This window comes from Oncorhynchus keta, chromosome 28, assembly GCF_023373465.1.
Source record: "Oncorhynchus keta strain PuntledgeMale-10-30-2019 chromosome 28, Oket_V2, whole genome shotgun sequence".
In the NCBI taxonomy this organism is placed as follows: Eukaryota; Metazoa; Chordata; class Actinopteri; order Salmoniformes; family Salmonidae; genus Oncorhynchus; species Oncorhynchus keta.
Window position 1 is genome coordinate 9,147,577 of NC_068448.1, and position 19,178 is coordinate 9,166,754.

At 40.6% G+C, this 19,178-nt stretch overlaps 1 protein-coding gene across 2 annotated transcripts; it reads right to left on the minus strand.

Moving 5' to 3' along the window:
• Positions 1–683: 683 nt before the first annotated feature.
• On the minus strand, positions 684–18,316 carry LOC118360449 (TBC1 domain family member 22B-like). 2 transcript variants are annotated; one of them, XM_052484736.1, is made up of 13 exons: positions 18,029–18,316; positions 15,928–15,984; positions 14,518–14,867; positions 14,183–14,350; positions 12,231–12,301; positions 11,213–11,341; positions 9,297–9,362; positions 3,448–3,562; positions 2,484–2,590; positions 2,256–2,331; positions 2,019–2,146; positions 1,717–1,812; positions 684–1,443 (listed from the first exon to the last, which is right to left on the minus strand). In XM_052484736.1, the coding sequence occupies exons 1-13, from the start codon at positions 18,082–18,084 to the stop codon at positions 1,315–1,317; spliced, it is 1,548 nt and encodes a 515-aa protein (XP_052340696.1). In that variant the 5' UTR covers positions 18,085–18,316; the 3' UTR covers positions 684–1,314. The 2 variants fall into 2 exon arrangements, with proteins under 2 accessions (XP_052340696.1, XP_052340697.1); XM_052484737.1 differs by lacking the exon at positions 15,928–15,984.
• Positions 18,317–19,178: the final 862 nt, after the last annotated feature.

Consider the following 19,178-nt stretch of genomic DNA (forward strand, 5'->3'; position numbering starts at 1 on the left):
ATACCTACATATCTCTACATGTCTCTCTCTACATATCTCTACATACCTACATATCTCTACATATCTACATACCTACATATCTCTACATATCTCTACATATCTCTACATATCTCTACATACCTACATATCTCTACATCTCTACATACCTACATATCTCTACATATCTCTACATACCCACATATCTCTACATATCTCTACATACCTACATATCTCTACATATCTCTACATATCTCTACATACCTACATATCTACATATCGCCACATACCTACATATCTCAACATATCTCAACATATCTCTACATACCTACATATCTCTACATACCTACATATCTCTACATACCTACATATCTCTACATATCTCTACATATCTCTACATATCAGCATCTCTACATATCTCTACATACCTACATATCTCAACATATCTCTACATACCTACATATCTCTACATACCTACATATCTCTACATACCTACATATCTCTACATATCTCTACATACCTACATATCTCTACATTTCAGCATCTCTACATATCTCTACATATCTCTACATACCTACATACCTCTTGTTTTACAATCTGCATAGAGCAGTGGTTTTCAACCTGTGTGACGCAGAACATTGTGCCTTGAGGAACTTTCAGCTGTGCAGTGAAACTTTTCCTAATCTTAATATTTCTTTTGGGGGACGGGGGGACTGTGGAATTTGGACTTGGGAGCACCAGCGCCGTTCAGATAATACATTGAATGGCACATGGTTCCATCTGTGTGGCTGTTTCAAGTCCAGTGCGCTCAGGCTGTCATTTGAGGGGCGCGCATCACGAGAAAAGACATTTATATATCCCTTTACTTCGCCTGTGAGAACAATTAGCATAACCAAGTCTGATTAGGTTTAGCTGTACCACAGCCGTTGCCGTAGAAACAAACGGAGCGTGGCTTTGTGTCCGTGGTTGCACCTTTAACAATGCAGAAAACTGTTCATATGTAGCCCAAACTGTAAAATATATATATATATATTTGTAACAGACTAGATATATATATATATATATTACCGGACCTAAAAAAAAAAATCTAACTCGGATTCACAGGACACTCTTTAAGGGGTAGACACACATTCAGATTAAGGAACGATCAAATTAACTCCATTTAACCTATAAAAAACATTTGTCACAGAAAATAGATGATTTGCAGTATGGATCATGTAAGACGCATGCCATTACCACTACATGAATAGGGAAATTGCAGGTGTGCAGCACAATGTTTTATCCTATCAAGGTGTGCCACGGTTAAAAAAAGAGTTTAACAACCAGTGGCATAGAGGCCTATCTCTTGTAGTGATTGGGCGCGTCAGCGAACATATACTTGAGTCTGTATGCTTCAGCCAGGAGAAGGCCCACTTCCTCGTTCCCCCAGTGGATTGTAGGAAGGTTCTGGAGTAACATGAGAAGACCCTGGAAAGGCAGAGACACATTTTATGACATAAGCACCATTTTTGGAACTGGATGGGATGTGTGTGAATAATCCCTGATGGGCCTCAGTCACAGTCACCATCTGCAAAGTGTCATGAACACTGAAATATGCAGATATTTTTTTTATGAGAGCTTTTCACTGGAGGGTCTGTCAGGCCATAGAAAAAAAGGTCATATGTTTTCAAATACCTTGATCAACAGAACCTGCTCGAGTACTGTACAAAACAGTCCAACAGTCGGCAGAATTAATGGTACCTGAAAATCGACCATGGAGAGGATCTCCTTGCGCCACTCGATCAGGAAAGCAGCACAGACGTAGAGGTGGAAGTGGGAGAAGCCCTCTTGTTCAGCCTGCAGGGATACACGACAGGTCAGCATGTGATGAACACGTACACATCATCTATGTAAATCCCACAAACATTCAGATCTACATGCAAACGTTGAATGCAAATATCTATCTGTGTGTGTGTGTGCGTGTGTGTGTGTGTGTGTGTGTGTGTGTGTATGTGTGTGTGTGTGTGTGTGTGTGTGTGTGTGTGTGTGTGTGTGTGTGTCACCTGATAGGTGTCCCAGAGGCGTATGGTGCAGCGTAGAGGCAGCTCTCTCATCAGCAGGTTGTTCATCCAACGAAAAGCAAACTGCAGGTACTCCACCTCATACCTCTTAAAGTAGTTGTGTATGTCCTCTGTGTGAGAGAAAAGGACACAGAGAGATGAAAACTGACCCTGAGGTCATCTGAAATAATACACACTGGCCTCAGACACTGTAAACAACACGAGGAGACCATATCTCACCATCGATTCTGCTGACCAATTCTTCCAAAGCTTTAACTTTGTTCTGAATCCCTGGCTGAGCAAAAGTGTAGTTGTCCTGTACAGATACAACAACAATAATACCAACAACACATCACGAGGAGGATTTTATTTGTGATTGTGGGGGGGCTGCTGCTGGAGACAGAGGTTCGGAATAAATACCATTGGCACAGATGGAGAAAATAACTGAATAACATTGTAGATGCCAACCTGTATTCCGTCCAGCAGCTTGGTCATGCACCAGAAGCTGTCTGCCTCAATGTTCCTCTGGGTGTCAAGAGGCAAGGACGCTACGTCAAAATTCTCCACATCCTCCTCTGTAGAGACAAACCCCAAATATCACAGTCATCCAGCCCTACATCCAACACACTCATGGAAGCAGAGGTGCAGGTTTGCAATGTTGAAAAATAACTACGCAGGGGGGGATGAATGCATGTAACTGCCAAAATAAAGGAAACACCAACAAAGTGTTTTAATAGGGTTGTTGGGCGACCACGAGCCACCAGAACAGCTTCAATGCACCATGGCATAGATTCTACAAGTGTCTGGAACTCTATTGGAGGGATACAACAACATTCTCTGTGAGTTTTGTTGATGGTGGTGGAAAACACTGTCTCAGGCATCGCTCCAGAATCTCCCATTACTGTTCAATTGGGTTGAGATCTGGTGACTTTCTTTATTTTATTTTATTTTTTACCTTTATTTAACTAGGCAAGTCAGTTAAGAACAAATTCTTATTTTCAATGACGGCCTAGGAACAGTGGGTTAACTGCCTTGTTCAGGGCAGTACGACACATTTGAGAGATATACAAACCCTTTAAACACTCTAGGTTCCTTTGAGGCCTCTCTTTCAAAGTCACTGATATCTCTTCTTCTAGCCATGGTAGCCAAAATAAAGGGCATCTGGGCATTTTATACATGGCCCTAAATACTTAATTAACTCAGGAACCACACCTGTGCGGAAGCACCTACTTTCAATATATTTTGTATCTCTCATTTACTCAAGTGTTTCCTTTATTTTGGCAGTTAGCTGTATATTAATCCTTCGGAAATGTAATATAAGACAAGATGATTGGACACCCTGTTAGAGGATTCAGTGGCCATTTTCATTTCATATGGAAAAGCCTCGTCTGGTTCAGCAGATCTACGACACATCATCTACCAGCCAACCTACCAACAAATTCGGAAAGGAATACCACAAAGAATGGAGTGACCAAGTCATTGATTCCCTGGACGTAGCCGCTGGCTGGATGGCGGATAGCCCAGATGAAGAGGATCCTCTCAAACACCTGATGAACACAAGGCACAGATACAATCCAACGAGATATTACACGTATACACTCTTAGAAATAAAGGTGTTATCTAGAACCTAAAAAGGGTTCTTCAGCTGTCCCCATAAGAGAACCCTTTGAAGAAAGGGGTTCCGTGACGGAACCCATTCCACAGGGGGTTCTACATGGAACCCAAAATAGTTCTACCTATTTCGGGTGATATCCATCAATGCCCTGTACCTCACTTTATCACGAACCCCATCAAACTGCACCCAGGCTCCTCTTGCGAACGTTGGATGAAGAGTAACAGCAAAGCTTTGGTATGTTTGGAACGCGCGCAGTGGATTCATCTAAAATGCAGGGAATTCTAGCTTTGGACATGGGGTCAATGAAGCCTACCGTTGCTGTCGGTGTGCTGCACCCGCGGGGTGCGTGAGCATTGAAGGTGGATGTAAATGTAAATGAGTGGGACCAGAGGACTTACTGAGGGTGGAGAGTGCATTGGAGGAGGGGGGTGTCCCCAGCGGAGCGGAGACCACCAGAGGCGAGTGACGGGGGACACGGTGGTGATGACAATGGAGTGGCACCTGGGGAGGGGTGCTCCATAGGGACAGAGAGGCCACCGGAGGCAGGGCAGTGGGAGGCGAGTTACAAGTGGATCGGGAATTCAATGAGGCCTTTGGGAAGAAAGGCTTACATTTTGTGCACTTAAACGTCAGAAGTCTACTACCGAAGATCGATGAGATACGCCTGTTGGTTTGCAAATCAGAGGTGGGTGTCTTATGTTTTACTGAGACATGGTTGGATTCATCTGTTTGTGACTTAGAAATTGAGATGGGTGATTACTCTGTTGTCAGGAAGGATCGGAATCGGAATGGTAGGGGGATATGTGCGTTTGTAAGATCCGATATTGCTTTTAACGTCAGATCGGATTTAAGCGCTGATCTGGAGATTGTCTGGCTGGATATCTGCCATCCAAAAACCATGCCAATTTTGTTGGGGGTGTGTGTTATAGGCCGCCCACGCAGAATGTATTCTATCAAGGTCTTAAAATGGTGCTGTCAAACTGTAATGATTCTCTGGTGAAGGAAATCATTTGGGGATTTCAATACTGATGTCTGCAGAAAGAATAGCCCAACCCACAATGTATTTATGCACTTTTGTAGATCACTTGCTCTGACCCAAATGAAAAAAGATCCCACCAGGATATGTGAAACAGTGCAAAGTACGATTGACTTAATATTGGTGTCTGATAAATCTAAAACATCGCAGAGTGGAGTAATAGTATATGGAATCAGTGATCATTATATTACATTTTGCACAAGGAGGATTTTTAAATATATATTTAAGTGTCACAAAACCGTTAGAATCAGAGGACTCAAAAAATACTGTGTTGAAATGTGTAGGGAGGAAGTGGGTCAAATTGACTGGTCACCTGTGCTAGATAGTGTAGGGGTAGACAGTGATGGCTCCCATTAGACTGGTCACCTGTGCTAGATAGTGTAGGGGTAGACAGTGCCTGGGAAGTCTTTAAATGTAGATTCCTTGATGTGGTGAATGTGATGGCTCCCATTAGACTGGTCAGGGTAAAGCAGAAATCTAGAACTTGGTTTAATCATGAGATTCTAGAATCTATCCAAGCAAGGAATAAGGCCTTTAAAAAATGTAAGAACTCTCAAGAGCAGCATGATTTTGTCCGATATAAACGTCACAGAAATGAAGCACAGAGCAGGATGGATGAAGCACAGAGCAGGATGGATGAAGCACAGAGCTGGATGGATGAAGCACAGAGCAGGATGGGTGAAGCTAAGAGGGGTTACTTTGCTGAGAAAATAATTGAGAACAAAAATGACCCTAAAAATCTTTGGAAATCATTTAAGAAATTAGGCTGTAGTAGTACTACCAAAAACAAACTAAACAGTATTGGACTGAATATCAAGGAGGAGATGGTATATGAAAAAGCAGAGGTTGCCAATGAATTCAACTCTTTTTTTTACTTCTGTTGCCAGCAAGCTGGTTAGCAAGCTGCCCCCCAGTTCTGGTTTGTATGGAAGCAACCAAGTCAAGAAGTATTATGTAGAGTTAAGGGTTCAGCCAAACTCTTTTTCTTTTGCAAAGGTAGCAACAGCCAAAATAGTCAGTATGCTGGCAGAGCTTACATGCTCCAAAGCCACAGGCCTGGATAATATTCCTGCAAGGTTTCTAATAGATTCTGCTGAGCAAATCTGCTGAGCAAAAATATCGTTAATCTCTCTCTTGAACAAGGCACCTTTCCCAGGGACATGAAACAAGCTAAAGTTATACCTCAGTGTAAGAAGGGGATAAAGTCTGACCCTGGGAGTTATAGACCTGTGTCTATCCTCTGTATAAGAAGGGGATAAAGTCTGACCCTGGGAATTATAGGCCTGTGTCTATCCTCTGTGTAAGAAGGGGATAAAGTCTGACCCTGGGAATTATAGGCCTGTGTCTATCCTCTGTGTAAGAAGGGGATAAAGTCTGACCCTGGGAATTATAGGCCTGTGTCTATCCTCTGTGTAAGAAGGGGATAAAGTCTGATCCTGGGAATTATAGGCCTGTGTCTATCCTCTGTATAAGAAGGGGATAAAGTCTGACCCTGGGAATTATAGGCCTGTATCTATCTCTGTGTAAGAAGGGGATAAAGTCTGACCCTGGGAGTTATAGGCCTGTGTCTATCCTCTGTATAAGAAGGGGATAAAGTCTGACCCTGGGAATTATAGGCCTGTGTCTATCCTCTGTATAAGAAGGGGATAAAGTCTGACCCTGGGAGTTATAGTGCACCTTGTATAAGAAGGGGATAAAGTCTGACCCTGGGAATTATAGGCCTGTGTCTATCCTCTGTATAAGAAGGGGATAAAGTCTGACCCTGGGAATTATAGGCCTGTGTCTATCCTCTGTATAAGAAGGGGATAAAGTCTGACCCTGGGAATTATAGGCCTGTGTCTATCCTCTGTATAAGAAGGGGATAAAGTCTGACCCTGGGAATTATAGGCCTGTGTCTATCCTCTGTGTAAGAAGGGGATAAAGTCTGACCCTGGGAATTATAGGCCTGTATCTATCCTCTGTGTAACATCAAAGGTCCTGGAGAGAATTGTACACGAGCAGATGTATGAATATGTTAACAAACAGGGTCTAATGTATGATTTTCAGTCGGGTTTTAGAAAAACATAGTCCACTGATTCATGTCTGCTTTACTTGACTGACTTCATCAGGAAAGACATTGATGAGGGAAATCTGTGTGGAATGGTACTGCTTGACCTACAGAAGGCCTTTGATACAGTTAACCACGGTCTCCTAATCTCCAAACTGGAGGTACTGGGGTTAAGCAGTATCCCTCTAGGCTGGGTAAAGTCCTATTTATCGGGAAGGGAGCAAGTCGTAGAGGTTAATGGTTAACTGTCTCAGGCAAAACCAATGAGTTGTGGCATTCCGCAGGGGAGTGTGCTTGGGCCTCTGCTGTTTTTGTTGTACATTAATGATATGAAAGATGTTTGTTCATGTCGTCTTTTTCTTTATGCAAATGACTCCACAATTCTGGTGTCTCACAAAAGTAAAACTATGTTGGACAGCATACTTAGCACAGAGCTTACTAACATAAGCAAATGGCTTGGAGATAATAAGCTATCTCTGCACTTAGGGAAAACAGAATAATATTTTTTTGGAGCCAGACCTAAATTGTGTAGGTCGTCTGAAATCAGAGTGGGATGTATCCTTGATGGAAGCTTGGGAGTTGTGAGCATGGCCAATAAGGTGCTAGGGAAGGTTAATGCCAGGAGTTTTTGGCTAGAAAGTCCAAGCTGCTAGATAAGGACTCCATGAAAGTGCTAGCTACTGCCCTCATTCGATGCCATTTTGACTATGCTACTACTTGCTGGTTTGGGGGCTTATCTAAACTTATGAAGGGGAAGCTCCAGATAGCCCAGAATAAGCTGATCAGGGTAGTATTGAAGGTGAGTCCACATACTCAGGAGCTGAGGCAGGAGCTGCTTTCAGGAACTAAACTGGCTGCCTGTTGAGGCTAGGGTGTCCCAGATTAGACTAGGTTTGGTGTACAGGAGTATTTATGGTCCAGCGCCCAGATATCTAAGTGATTACTTTCCTCGTGTTAGGGATGCACACAATCACAGCACCGGATCAGGTGTTGCGGATGTGTGCTTATACAGGTTCAGGAGTAATGCTGGGAAAGGTACTGTCTAGTATACTAGAGCCTCAGAATGGAATGAGTTGCCTCTGTCCATAAAACAATGTCCTCTCTGGGCAGCTTTAAAAATAAAGTACAAATATGTTTGATGTCTTCTGTGCCCATATGAATAACCCCTATAATATAACTGGAATGATGAGATAGATGTTCTTCTTCTCTGTTTTTGATGAGATAGATGTTCTTCTTCTCTGTTTTTGATGTGATAGATGTTCTTCTTCTCTGTTTTTGATGAGATAGATGTTCTTCTTCTCTGTTTTTGATGAGATAGATGTTCTTCTTCTATGTTTTTGATGAGAGAGATGTTCTTCTTCTCTGTTTTTGATGAGATAGATGTTCTTCTTCTCTGTTTTTGATGAGATAGATGTTCTTCTTCTCTGTTTTTGATGTGATAGATGTTCTTCTTCTATGTTTTTGATGAGATAGATGTTCTTCTTCTATGTTTTTGATGAGATAGATGTTCTTCTTCTCTGTTTTTGATGAGATAGATGTTCTTCTTCTCTGTTTTTGATGAGATAGATGTTCTTCTTCTCTGTTTTTGATGTAGATGTTCTTCTTCTATGTTTTTGATGAGATAGATGTTCTTCTTCTCTGTTTTTGATGAGATAGATGTTCTTCTTCTCTGTTTTTGATGAGATAGATGTTCTTCTTCTCTGTTTTTGATGAGATAGATGTTCTTCTTCTCTGTTTTTGATGAGATAGATGTTCTTCTTCTATGTTTTTGATGAGATAGATGTTCTTCTTCTCTGTTTTTGATGAGATAGATGTTCTTCTTCTCTGTTTTTGATGAGATAGATGTTCTTCTTCTCTGTTTTTGATGAGATAGATGTTCTTCTTCTCTGTTTTTGATGAGATAGATGTTCTTCTTCTCTGTTTTTGATGAGATAGATGTTCTTCTTCTATGTTTTTGATGAGAGAGATGTTCTTCTTCTCTGTTTTTGATGAGATAGATGTTCTTCTTCTCTGTTTTTGATGAGATAGATGTTCTTCTTCTCTGTTTTTGATGTGATAGATGTTCTTCTTCTCTGTTTTTGATGAGATAGATGTTCTTCTTCTCTGTTTTTGATGAGATAGATGTTCTTCTTCTATGTTTTTGATGAGAGAGATGTTCTTCTTCTCTGTTTTTGATGAGATAGATGTTCTTCTTCTCTGTTTTTGATGAGATAGATGTTCTTCTTCTCTGTTTTTGTTTTATTATTTCACTGCCATACTGTGTTCAATCTTGCCTATTCATATTGTCTCAAGAGGACCACAATAGAAACAAGTCCCAGACTTTATTGTGTGTTATCCTCTATGATTTTATTAATGTGCATATATGGCTTTTGAGTTTTAATGTGTGCTTGTTTTTTTTAAATGGTTGAATTAATAAACTAAACTACCTGAAATCAAAAAGGGTTTTCCTATGGGGACAGCTGAAGAACCCCTTTGGAACCAGTGTATTAAAAAACCCATCTATATAAAAAAATATATAAAAAATGAATTGTTGCCTGTCCAAGCCAGGCAAATAGTATGAAGAGCTGAGAGAGAGAAGCTCACCTCTTGCACCGCAGGCTGCTGGAAAAGTGGAATTAGTGGGTTTGTCCTCGGAATATCAATGTGGATCTGTGGAAACAAAGCATGTTCTACTTAAACACTGACTCACTACAGTAGGTATGATCTACTTAAACACGGACTCACTACAGTAGGTATGATCTACTTAAACACTGACTCACTACAGTAGGTATGATCTACTTAAACACGGACTCACTACAGTAGGTATGATCTACTTAAACACTGACTCACTACAGTAGGTATGATCTACTTAAACACGGACTCACTACAGTAGGTATGATCTACTTAAACACGGACTCACTACAGTAGGTATGATCTACTTAAACACTGACTCACTACAGTAGGTATGATCTACTTAAACACTGACTCACTACAGTAGGTATGATCTACTTAAACACTGACTCACTACAGTAGGTATGATCTACTTAAACACTGACTCACTACAGTAGGTATGATCTACTTAAACACTGACTCACTACAGTAGGTATGATCTACTTAAACACTGACTCACTACAGTAGGTATGATCTATGACTCACTACAGTAGGTATGATCTACTTAAACACTGACTCACTACAGTAGGTATGATCTACTTAAACACGGACTCACTACAGTAGGTATGAACTACTTAAACACTGACTCACTACAGTAGGTATGATCTACTTAAACACTGACTCACTACAGTAGGTATGATCTACTTAAACACTGACTCACTACAGTAGGTATGATCTACTTAAACACTGACTCACTACAGTAGGTATGATCTACTTAAACACTGACTCACTACAGTAGGTATGATCTACTTAAACACTGACTCACTACAGTAGGTATGATCTACTTAAACACGGACTCACTACAGTAGGTATGAACTACTTAAACACTGACTCACTACAGTAGGTATGATCTACTTAAACACTGACTCACTACAGTAGGTATGATCTACTTAAACACTGACTCACTACAGTAGGCATATGCTACTTAAACACTGACTCACTACAGTAGGTATGATCTACTTAAACACGGACTCACTACAGTAGGTATGATCTACTTAAACACTGACTCACTACAGTAGGTATATGCTACTTAAACACTGACTCACTACAGTAGGCATATGCTACTTAAACACTGACTCACTACAGTAGGTATGATCTACTTAAACACGGACTCACTACAGTAGGTATGATCTACTTAAACACTGACTCACTACAGTAGGTATGATCTACTTAAACACGGACTCACTACAGTAGGTATGATCTACTTAAACACTGACTCACTACAGTAGGTATGATCTACTTAAACACGGACTCACTACAGTAGGTATGATCTACTTAAACACTGACTCACTACAGTAGGTATGATCTACTTAAACACTGACTCACTACACTAGGCATATGCTACTTAAACACTGACTCACTACAGTAGGTATGATCTACTTAAACACTGACTCACTACAGTAGGTATGATCTATTAAACACGGACTCACTACAGTAGGTATGATCTACTTAAACACTGACTCACTACAGTAGGTATGATCTACTTAAACACTGACTCACTACAGTAGGTATGATCTACTTAAACACTGACTCACTACAGTAGGTATGAACTACTTAAACACTGACTCACTACAGTAGGTATGATCTACTTAAACACTGACTCACTACAGTAGGTATGATCTACTTAAACACTGACTCACTACAGTAGGTATGAACTACTTAAACACTGACTCACTACAGTAGGTATGAACTACTTAAACACGGACTCACTACAGTAGGCATATGCTACTTAAACACTGACTCACTACAGTAGGCATATGCTACTTAAACACGGACTCACTACAGTAGGTATGATCTACTTAAACACTGGTAAACATTGATATATTAGTATTTGGTGATTCATCTATTACCTGTCTATATGTGTCTTTGTAAGTCTCGTCTGTCCTGGAGTGGTAATACTGTTCAATGAAACCAAAGTACTCATCTCTCTTCCTCTTCAGCACCAGGTCTCTGCGCTCCATGTTGACTGGGAGATAACCCTACCATTGATAGAAATGACGAGAAGAAAACATGTTGTTTATTAATCAAGAGGAAATACTCTTGAAGATATTAACAGGACCGGAACAGGAAGTGTGATAAGAGAATTTTGAACGTATCGCAACAAATACCAAGAGCAATGTGTGTGCAGTTGTCACATACATGCAGTGATTATTTGGGAAGTGATATTACTTCACACTTCTACAATTGCTCAGAGAAAGACATTTTGTTGAACAAGTAATAATAAAATAAAAACCTTTTAAAAAGATAGGATGTGAAACCCACCCCAACATATCGTCATACTCCTTTGTGTGTGATCTCCAGTTTAGCCAAAGGTCATCATGGTACTTACAGAGGAGGCCAAAGGTCATCATGGTACTTACAAAGGAGGCCAAAGGTCATCATGGTACTTACAGAGGAGGCCAAAGGTCATCATGGTACTTACAGAGGAGGCCAAAGGTCATCATGGTACTTACAGAGGAGGTCAAAGGTCATCATGGTACTTACAGAGGAGGCCAAAGGTCATCATGGTACTTACAGAGGAGGTCAAAGGTCATCATGGTACTTACAGAGGAGGCCAAAGGTCATCATGGTACTTACAGAGAGTAGGTCAAAGGTCATCATGGTACTGACAGAGAGTAGGTCAAAGGTCATCATGGTACTTACAGAGGAGGCCAAAGGTCATCATGGTACTTACAGAGAGTAGGTCAAAGGTCATCATGGTACTTACAGAGGAGGCCAAAGGTCATCATGGTACTTACAGAGAGTAGGTTTAAGGTCGTCATGGTACTTACAGAGAGTAGGTCAAAGGTCATCATGGTACTTACAGAGGAGGCCAAAGGTCATCATGGTACTTACAGAGAGTAGGTCAAAGGTCATCATGGTACTTACAGAGAGGAGCCTCCATGTGATGGGCCTCACTTCTCGTGGAATGCCTGACCAGCTGTGCTTCCGGAGCTCCTCTGTGGATCACAAGGACCAGGAGATAGAATGAGAATACATACTTTACATTGTAAATAATAGAATGAGAAACCATACTTTACATTGTAAATAATAGAATGAGAATACATACTTTACATTGTAAATAATAGAATGAGAATACATACTTTACATTGTAAATAATAGAATGAGAATACATACTTTACATTGTAAATAATAGAATGAGAATACATACTTTACATTGTAAATAATAGAATGAGAATACATACTTTACATTGTAAATAATAGAATGAGAATACATACTTTACATTGTAAATAATAGAATGAGAATACATACTTTACATTGTAAATAATAGAATGAGAATACATACTTTACATTGTAAATAATAGAATGAGAATACATACTTTACATTGTAAATAATAGAATGAGAATACATACTTTACATTGTAAATAATAGAATGAGAATACATACTTTACATTGTAAATAATAGAATGAGAATACATACTGTACATTGTAAATAATAGAATGAGAATACATACTGTACATTGTAAATAATAGAATGAGAATACATACTTTACATTGAAAATAATAGAATGAGAATACATACTTTACATTGTAAATAATAGAATCAGAATACATACTTTACATTGAAAATAATAGAATGAGAATACAAACATTGTACATAGAACATTGACCTTCTATTAGCTTCCTCAATCTACACTGAACAAAAATATAAACGCAACATGCAACAAATTTCAAAGATTTTGACGAGTTACAGTTCATATAAGAAAAGATGTGAATTTAAATAAATTCATTAGGCCCTAATCTACGAATTTCACATGACTTTAAATGACCTTAAAAAAAGGTAGGGGTGTGGATCAGAAAACCAGCCAGTATCTGGTGTGACCACTATCTGCCTCATGCAGTGTGACACATCTCCTTTGCAAAGAGTTGATCCGGCTGTTGATTGTGGGCTGTGGAATGTTGTCCCACTCCTCTTCAATGGCTGTGTGAAGTTGCTGAATATTAGTGGGAACCGGAACATGCTGTCGTCCACGTTGATCCAGAGCATCCCAAACATGCTCAATGGGTGACATGTCTGGTGAGTGTGCAGGCCATGGAAGAACGGGGACATTTTCAGCTTCTAGGAATTGTGTACAGATTCTTGAGACATGGGGCTGTGCATTATCATGCTGAAACACGAGGTGATGGTGGAGGATGAATGGCACAACAATGGACCTCAGCATCTCGTCACGGTGTCTCTATGCATTCAAATTGCCAACGATAAAATGCAATTGTGTTCGTTGTCTGTAGCTTATTCGTGCCCATACCATAACCTCACCACCACCACCACAGGGCACTCTGTTCACAACGTTGACATCAGCAAACTGCTCGCCCTGACAACGTCATACACGTGGTCTGCGGTTGTGAGGCGGGCTGAACGTACTACCAAATATTTTAAAATTATGTTTGTTGGCGGTTTATAGTAGAGATATTCATATTAAATTATCTGGTAACAGGTGGACATTCCTGCAGTCAGTATGCCAGTTGCACGCTCCCTCAAAGCTTGAGACATTATTGGCATTGTGTTTTGTGACAAAACTGCACATTTTAGAGCGGCCTTTTATTGTCCCCAGCACAAGGTGCACCTGTGTAATGATCATGCTGTTTAATCAGCTTCTTGATATGCCACACCTGTCAGGTGGATGGATTATCTTGACAAAGGAGAAATGCTCACTAACAGGGATGTAAATACATTTGTGCAAAACATTTTGACAGAAATAAGCTTTTTGTGCGTATAGAACATTTGTAGGATCTTTTATTTCAGTTTATGAAACATGGAAACAAACCTTGCCATGTTGTGTTTATATTTTTGTTCAACGTATAGGGTGTGAGTCTCACCGAGGTCGGTGTTAGGACAGGACAGAAGGTATTTGAATTTGTCCAATCGACTCTTGTCTCGCACTGTCATGATTGGGGCCCCCGATGAATTTTGGTCAGAGATTCTGGCGACTAACGGGATGATGGGGCGGACTGGGAGAGACTGTTGCTTCTGCAGAGTGGAACGCACTGTGGAGGAAGAGAGTGGAGGATCATGGGACTGCAGAGTGACAAGTCACAAAGAGCAGATTACTGACCATATCAAGGCAGTATTGAGTTGATAATGAGCAATATCTTAAATGGGATAACACATGTTCCCTAAAACCCACCCCTGACTTTAGTGTCCTGTTCATTACCTGTATTGGTGTTGAGCTGGGCCTCACTGCTGGACTTCACCACCACTCTGCCATTGGCCTCCTCATGCTGAAGGCGGACCTCTGCTGTTGGGGGAGCCAGCCGGTCTGCAGGCCCTGGCCCTGTGTCTGGCTCAATGGTGGTGTTAATGGGTTGTTGTGGAGGAAGAGGAGGTACCTGGTGTGTGGAGGGCAGGGTGGGCGGGAGAGATGAGGGATGGATGGGAGCTAAGAAGTCCTCATCCTCCTCATCGTCGATGTCCCAGGCATCGTTTGTGCTGCGGGCAAACTCGTGGAAACTAGACGCCTTTTTGGACTTGAGATTATTTGCCTTTGGAGTGTCTTTAGGAAACCTGCAGAGAGAAAATGAAAATGTTTAATCTACGTGCCACTGGTATAAAGAAGAAACCATTGAACAGCTACAGCTGTCTCATGGTAAACACACAATGATACATTGACAATATACACTGAGTGTACAAAACATTAAGAACACCTTCCTAATATTGAGTTGCACCCCCTTTTGCCCTCAGAACAGCCTCAATTCGTCAGGGCACGGACTCTACAAGGTGTTGAAAGCGTTCCACAGGGATGCTGGCCCATGTTGACTCTACAAGGTGTTGTAAGCGTTCCACAGGGATGCTGGCCCATGTTGACTCTACAAGGTGTTGTAAGCGTTCCACAGGGATGCTGGCCCATGTTGACTCTACAAGGTGTTGTAAGCATTCCACAGGGATGCTGGCCCATGTTGACTCCAATGCTTCCCACAGTTGTGTCAAGTTGGCTGGATGTCCTTTGGGTGGTGGACCATTGTTGATAAACACGGGAACTGTTGAGCGTGAAAAACCCAGCAACGTTGCAGTTCTTGACACAAACCGGTGCGCCTGGCACCTACTACCATACCCCGTTCAAAGGCACTTAAATCTTCACCCTCTGAATGGCACACATACCCAATCCATACACAATCCATCTCAAGGCTTTAAAAAAAATCCTTTGATAACCTGTCTCCTCCCCTTCATCTACAAGAGACATCGATAAGGGATCATATCTTTCACCTGGATTCCCCTGGTCAGTATACGTCATGGAAAGAGCAGGTGTTCATAATGTTTTGTATTCTCACTCTATCTAATATAAAATGGAAACGCTGAACAAAAAGGTATAAAAAGGAATAGTGTAAAAAAAAAAGATAAATTTAATAACGTGGAACAATCAAACTAAACAATTACCATCCACACATATTCAAAGGCTTGGCGAAACAGACAAGACACGAACGTCAACAATCTAAACTAAGCATGCGAAAATCTATGTTGAATCAATGAAAAAAAAATAAAGGGTTAAATAAAAGAAGATCTGCTGAATGACATATAGTATACATCCCTGTGGGTTCCATGCAGATCAGCTATGCAGAGCACTTACGTGCGGTGGATTCTGGGGTCAAGGGGAGGATGCTGTGCTCCATAAACTGGCTGTATACTGTAGAGGGGAAAGAGCAGTAGCCTAGCTGTACTTCACTGGGAGAACGTGGGCCCATTGAGGCCTCTTTTCATGATTCATTGACAATGTTGGTCATAAGGCCGTCATTGTAAAATAAGAATTTGTTTTTAACTGACATGCCCAGTTAAATAAAAGTTAAATACAATGTTTTAAAAAATTATAATAATACAAAACATTATAGTCAACTATTATGAATTTTACAGGTTGAAAAGCATAGACCCCCCCCAGAGCAACCATAATGGGTATACCGAGGACTTCTTAGCTCGCTCCTAAAATATTAATCTAAATTCTGTTTTGGTTTTGGATAATGGTTGTTACGGTAGTACTGTAGGTATATACTGTAGCTTTAAGAGATTCTGTGAACAGCTTGCCAGTGCGAGTGACAGACTTACTGCCACCCCATGGAGAGAATATCCTGTTCAGCGGATGCTAGCATGTTGAGCACTCATCTGATGATGCTACAAGAGCTGTGACCTGCAACACAGTCCAAAGGCGCCTGTGTGCCTGTCTCCCTTTGTGTTCTGACGTGAACCAAGCTCCGTCGAGGGGGAAATAGCCAAATGTTATCTAGGCTACGTTGTGTAGATAACTGAATTAGTCAAGTCACTGGGTCTTTAACACAATAATAGCTCATGTTGTAGTAAAATGGCTCATCAGCTGTGTCTTTCGGGGATATTTGTAGAATCTTGACTTTACCTAGTAACCTTTTAATATAATATATTTATTTACAGACTGTATATTTGTGTAAAAGGCACAATGGTAATGCCCTATCATGTCTGGATGGTATCTCATAGTGGCTTATTACGTAACTAGTTCTGTCAGGATTGGGAACAGTGTTGTTTCCTCACCAAAGGCAACACCCACTCCTTAGAGACTCCTCACATTACCTTGGTACCCACCACACCCTACCCTTGCCCTGGAGCCTCAACAGACAGCCTGGCAGGAAAACAGCCATTCAACTGCCTGGGCTGATTTTACAGTAGGTATTCTGATTCAGTATCAGGTCACCCCTGTCCATATAATTGTATTAATTGTGATCTAAAAGGCTAAACTGATCCTGGATCAGCACTTTGTGAATATGGGCCTTGGTCATGCATTTCCAATGTGTTCTCCCATCCCCCATGTGACTGACTCAATTAGTGACTTAGAAGGGCTAGAGAGTATTAAAGAAAAGCACCAACCCGTAGGATAAACCTGTAACCAGAATGATTTGTACTTTCCATTCAACATTATGTATCGAAAATAATGGATCATATTCAATCATAAAACTGTGCATAACAACTAGAATAACGTTATTTGCTAATTGTTCACAGGAACAAGATGAAAACGTTAGATTAAAAAAAAAACATTCTGCTGAAATATTTAAACTCAAGAGTTCAAGAGTTTAAAATTAATAAATCAAGATCTTCACTCTTGACCAGAAATGACTGTCAACTCTAATAGCTACAATGTTGTAATCAACTTCCCCTTATGATCGTTTCTGAAGAGATACATTGTGATACCTCATCATGGGCCATAATTAGATAGACACATTGTGTTGATTTTCCCACCGGTAAAGGGGTTCCACAAGAAAGACTATACGCCAATCTATTAGGTAATACTCTATTGGGGACGTTTCTGAAATTATTTTTTCTCAGTCTGCTGCATATGCTACATGTCAACATTCCCCCGTTACAGACCACCCGACATGTTGTATGAACCATAGGTTGTATATGTAACGTTAGGTAAACAACATTCGTTAGCCAAGACAAAGGCATGATTGTGACCTCATATGAGCTCTAATAAGTGCTCTAGTGCAACAAAGATCACCACTTCTTTATTGTCAAATGCTTTATAAACTATCCCTCAAACAGGGCTATTAAGCATATGTTTTATTAACCTTTAATGGCACTGTAATGACGCAAAATCAACGACGTTATGCCTACTAAAATACAGAGTTATTAACTCTTTATCAGAATACACCATTCTAATCTTAATAATCACGAGATTGTTATCATTGACGAGACGGAGAACTGAAACCTACCTCCCTGGAACCTTTGCGTTTTTCCTCCAGAAATGAATTCTGTTATCGGTGGCCATGCTTGGAAATCCCCTCAGACCATCACCGCGCGCAGTTCTACAAATGTACAAAGCATTGGAGACGATTTTAACGTTTCCGATTCAATATACTAAACCGTGTTGTATTTTCTGCGACCAACAACAACGTTTTGACATGTGACAATAATGTTATTTTGTTGCAATTGGCGAGAACGTATAATACAGAACGATGGAGGTCGCCATCTTGGACACAGTTACATGGACGTGTGATTGGCGGACGGGTTTAACAGGTGCATAGACACTTACCAATAGGAATACTATGGCGAAACAGAGTCAACCTTCTCTGAACACGCATCCTTCATCTTGTGGTGTTACAAGTAACATTCATGAAGCCGGGAAAATAAACATTCGTTATTATTATGTTATTATGACTAAGGTGTAATAAATAGTAAACTAGCTAGCCTGAGGTCTTCTCTTGGCTTGTATTTTATGTTACGTAGTTAGTACTTCGTAAGGGACAGGGTTATTTATCCAAACAGAAACAAATCAGCATGAGAACAAATACATATACTCATATATTTCAAAGCAGAAGCAATAATTTTGTAGACCTTGTTCCTAAGGCTGGGAATTGCCGGAGACATCACAATACGATATGGTCCACTTCACGATACTCAGGTGCCGATACGATATGTAATTGCGATTCTCACGACTCAATGTGTATTGCGATCTGATGTTCCAAACGTATTGCTCACTATATGTCTGCTGCAGAGCACACAAGAGAAAGAGTTTTGATCAGTCGGGGAAATAAAAGTGCTGAAAACATATTGGCTCACTATTTTAAAGGAAGATGGAGAACAAGTCGGTGCGAGGAGTCAAATAATATCACAATATGTAACTATCGATTTGTTCCCCCATCGCTACTTGTTCATAATTTCCATGCTCTGCATTGTGTTCTTATTCCCACAAGAGGGCAGGCATTTTCTGATGTAGATTAATGCTACGCAGAATTGTGGGCTATTGTTGTTCTATTGCCTTCAATACAGCATATTTCTATTCTATTGCCTTCAATACAGCATATTGCTATTATTTTGCCTTCAATACAGCATATTGCTATTCTATTGCCTTCAATACAGCAT

Coding starts and splice junctions, on each gene's coding strand:
- LOC118360449 (XM_052484736.1), bottom strand. CDS start 18,084: ATGGCCACCGATAACAGAATTCATTTCTGGAGGAAAAACGCAAAGGTT. Junction 12,302..14,182: donor CTGTCCTAACACCGACCTCG/GTGAGACTCACA, acceptor TGTGATCCACAG/AGGAGCTCCGGAAGCACAGC. Junction 2,147..2,255: donor ATTGGTCAGCAGAATCGATG/GTGAGATATGGT, acceptor TCTCTCACACAG/AGGACATACACAACTACTTT.